This window comes from Mastomys coucha, unplaced genomic scaffold, assembly GCF_008632895.1.
Source record: "Mastomys coucha isolate ucsf_1 unplaced genomic scaffold, UCSF_Mcou_1 pScaffold3, whole genome shotgun sequence".
NCBI lineage: Eukaryota > Metazoa > Chordata > Mammalia > Rodentia > Muridae > Mastomys > Mastomys coucha.
In genome coordinates, this window is record NW_022196909.1 from 27,241,949 (window position 1) to 27,244,597 (window position 2,649).

The 2,649-nt window shown below is 56.7% G+C and overlaps 1 protein-coding gene across 1 annotated transcript in view; it reads right to left on the reverse strand.

The window, feature by feature from the left end:
- Fam241b (family with sequence similarity 241 member B) overlaps window positions 1-1,776 on the reverse strand; it is a 3,101-nt gene extending 1,325 nt beyond the window's left edge. Inside the window, exons 1-2 of the mRNA XM_031347496.1 lie at window positions 1,666-1,776; window positions 603-731 (exon numbers count right to left, since the gene is read on the reverse strand). Of these exons, the coding sequence (XP_031203356.1) occupies window positions 603-695 (93 nt within the window). The 5' untranslated portion in view covers window positions 696-731; window positions 1,666-1,776. The remainder of the gene's footprint in view (window positions 1-602; window positions 732-1,665) is intronic.
- Window positions 1,777-2,649: the final 873 nt, after the last annotated feature.

A 2,649-nucleotide genomic window follows, 5' to 3' on the forward strand; every position in this document is an offset into this window, starting at 1 on the left:
AGGGGAGGGGAGGGGAGGGGAGGGGAGATGAGACACACAATGGGTAGGTACCCTTAGGTCAGCACTCTCTCCATTACTGAAGCCAACATCTCATCTCCATTCTAGAGATCCTGGCTCCACTATCTGCAAATCCCACCAAAAGAGAGGGAGTCCCTAGGTTTGAGGCCTAAGGGAGGCTCCCTCCCCAGAAGGCAGGAGCCAGTCAGTCAGTCCATCCTTACTCAGCCAGACGCTCGCTCGCTCGGTGGAGAGAGCTTCAGACTACATAGAGCAGTGGTTCTCAACCTGTGAGTTGTGACCACCCCCCTTTGGGGGGGTGTCAAAGGACCAGTTCACGAGGGTCACCTGAGACCATCAGAAAACACAGGTATTTATTTACATCACGATACCTAACCTAGCAAAATTGTAGTTACAAAGGAGCAAAGAAAATAATTTTGAATAATACATTTGTTGGGGGTGGGTACAACATGAGGGACTGTATAAACGGGTCACAGCATTAGGAAGGTGGAGAGCCACTGCTATAGAAGGTAAGAAGGCAGCTTGGGACTTCTGGGAGGTGGGGCCAGCTGCTGCTACCCTTTCTCTTCAAGATGGATGCCTACCTGCCGAGGACTGCTACTTCTCTGTTGGGTGGTCGTCCTCACTCGAGGGTCATCATCCTGAACGATCTCCCCATTGGCCAAGATCCTCACCATTCTCCCTGGAAGCTGTGGACTTCTGCTGGGCTGTACCTGCAATAAATGCATGCCTTTCCATCCTCGTCTGCCGACTGCAGACACATCTTTCCCTTGACCTCAAAGGGCCGGCTAAAGATAATTGAGAGTGGATATTTTTCAGAGGCAGTCATATGGTGACCCACCCTTAGCAGGTGCTTGTCCTATTAACGAAAAGAGGTAACAATAATGCAAAGGAGGAAGGGGCATGGGAAGGAAGAGAGGGAGAGTGGGCCCCAGGGCCCTGGCCAAGTGGTTGCACACCTATAAACAGCCTCCAGGACTCCAGGAGGTACAGGCTGGAAGTTTAGGGGTTAAAGCCCAGCTTCTGTTAAGTGAAACCCTGCCTCCAAAAAAGAAACAAGCGGGAAGGCAGTATTTTGTATGCTAGCTTAAAAAACAAACAAACAAAAAAAAAAAAACAGCAAACAAACAAAAACAGGTTTAGGGTGCGGTTCCCAAGCCCTGCCAAAAAGAGCAAGTGCTAGGGATCTATCTAGATCCTCTTAGGTCTCCTACCCGGTGGCAGAACCTGGGGACACCACTCTGGGGAGGGCGGACCTCCGTTGCAGAGGGCACGCCCCCCCACTGGCCCTCGCCTGCAGGGAGCACCCAGTACAGGACCAGGTCCAACCTCCTACCACACCGGGTTCGAGCTGCAGCTGCGGCTCTGGAGGACCCCAGCTTTGCAGCCCCTAAGGGTGACGATGGGCCGGGCACTGTCACCCGAGGAGCGCCTCCGTGTTCATCTCAACGCTCTACCCGCCGGGGCACCGAGGCAGTAGGCTGGGCCCGGGGAGGAGCGCAGCGTGGAGCGTGCAAAAGGGTCCCGTGCTTTGTCATCCCGCAGGCTGAGCCACCCGCGCCGCCGCAGCGTCTTGGGTGGCTCCAGGCCCCGCGAGCGGTGGGGAGGGACGCGGACCCCCGGGACCCGGCGCGAAAAACCACCCACCTGCGCGCACGGTTCCCGGGGCTCGGCGTCCACCGGCAGCTGCTTCCTCCCACCTGACCTCACAGGAAGCGAGCGCGCACCGCAGGGGCGAGGCCGGGCTCGGGGTCCCCTCTGCCGGCTGCCGGGGGAACTGCAGCCGTGCAACGGGAGGGAGGAGGAGAAGAAGGGAGGAGGGGAGGGAGAAGGGAGGACAGGAGCAGCTAGATTGGGGAGGAAGGTAGGAGGAGGATCAGGGAGGAGGAGGGAGGACTATAGGGAAGAGATGAGGGTGCTGAGAAGGGTTGGGATGGAGAGTGTGGGAGGATGGGGAAGAACACAGGATGGGGAAGAGGACCAGGGAAGAGGGGATCACATAAAAGCTCAGAAATGGGATGTCTGGGTTGGGTGAAGTAGGCACCAGCTGAGCCCACAGGTTTACAAGTCTGCTCAGATCTGTCCAGGTAACTCTGCCAGTGCCACTTGTGAAGGACCCAGCCCCGCCCCTCAGGAGCTCCAAGCTCCTCTGACCGAAGAGTTGTGAAGCACAGGGGCAGTTTGAAGCAGGGTGTTTGAGGCAGGAAGGATCATCAGATGAATTGTTGGCCTCCTGGTGAGTCGTGATGCCTTGGGGAGGAGAAAGAACGGGATAGAGCCTGGGCAGGCAGAGACAGGGGAGAGAGAGGGGATTCGGAGGGAAGGAGAGAGACAGGACGGGGAGATGGCTGAGCTTCGCAGCCTGATGCTTTGAGCTGGATCCCAGGAACCTGCATGGAGGACGCGGTGACCTCACTCCCTTACAACCCTCTGACACTGTTCTGGAAGGAATGTTGAGGGAGTACTGCAGCCTCACGCGGTGGGAATCTAGGTCAGGCATCTCAGGCATTGGCTCTTCCCACGATGCATGGCTCGAGCCAAGCAGCCATCTCCTAAGAGTTCTGTCTTGCTAAGTGGCTTTTCCTAGCATTCTGGCAGGGAGGAGCAGACTTCCTGATAGCTTATACTGTC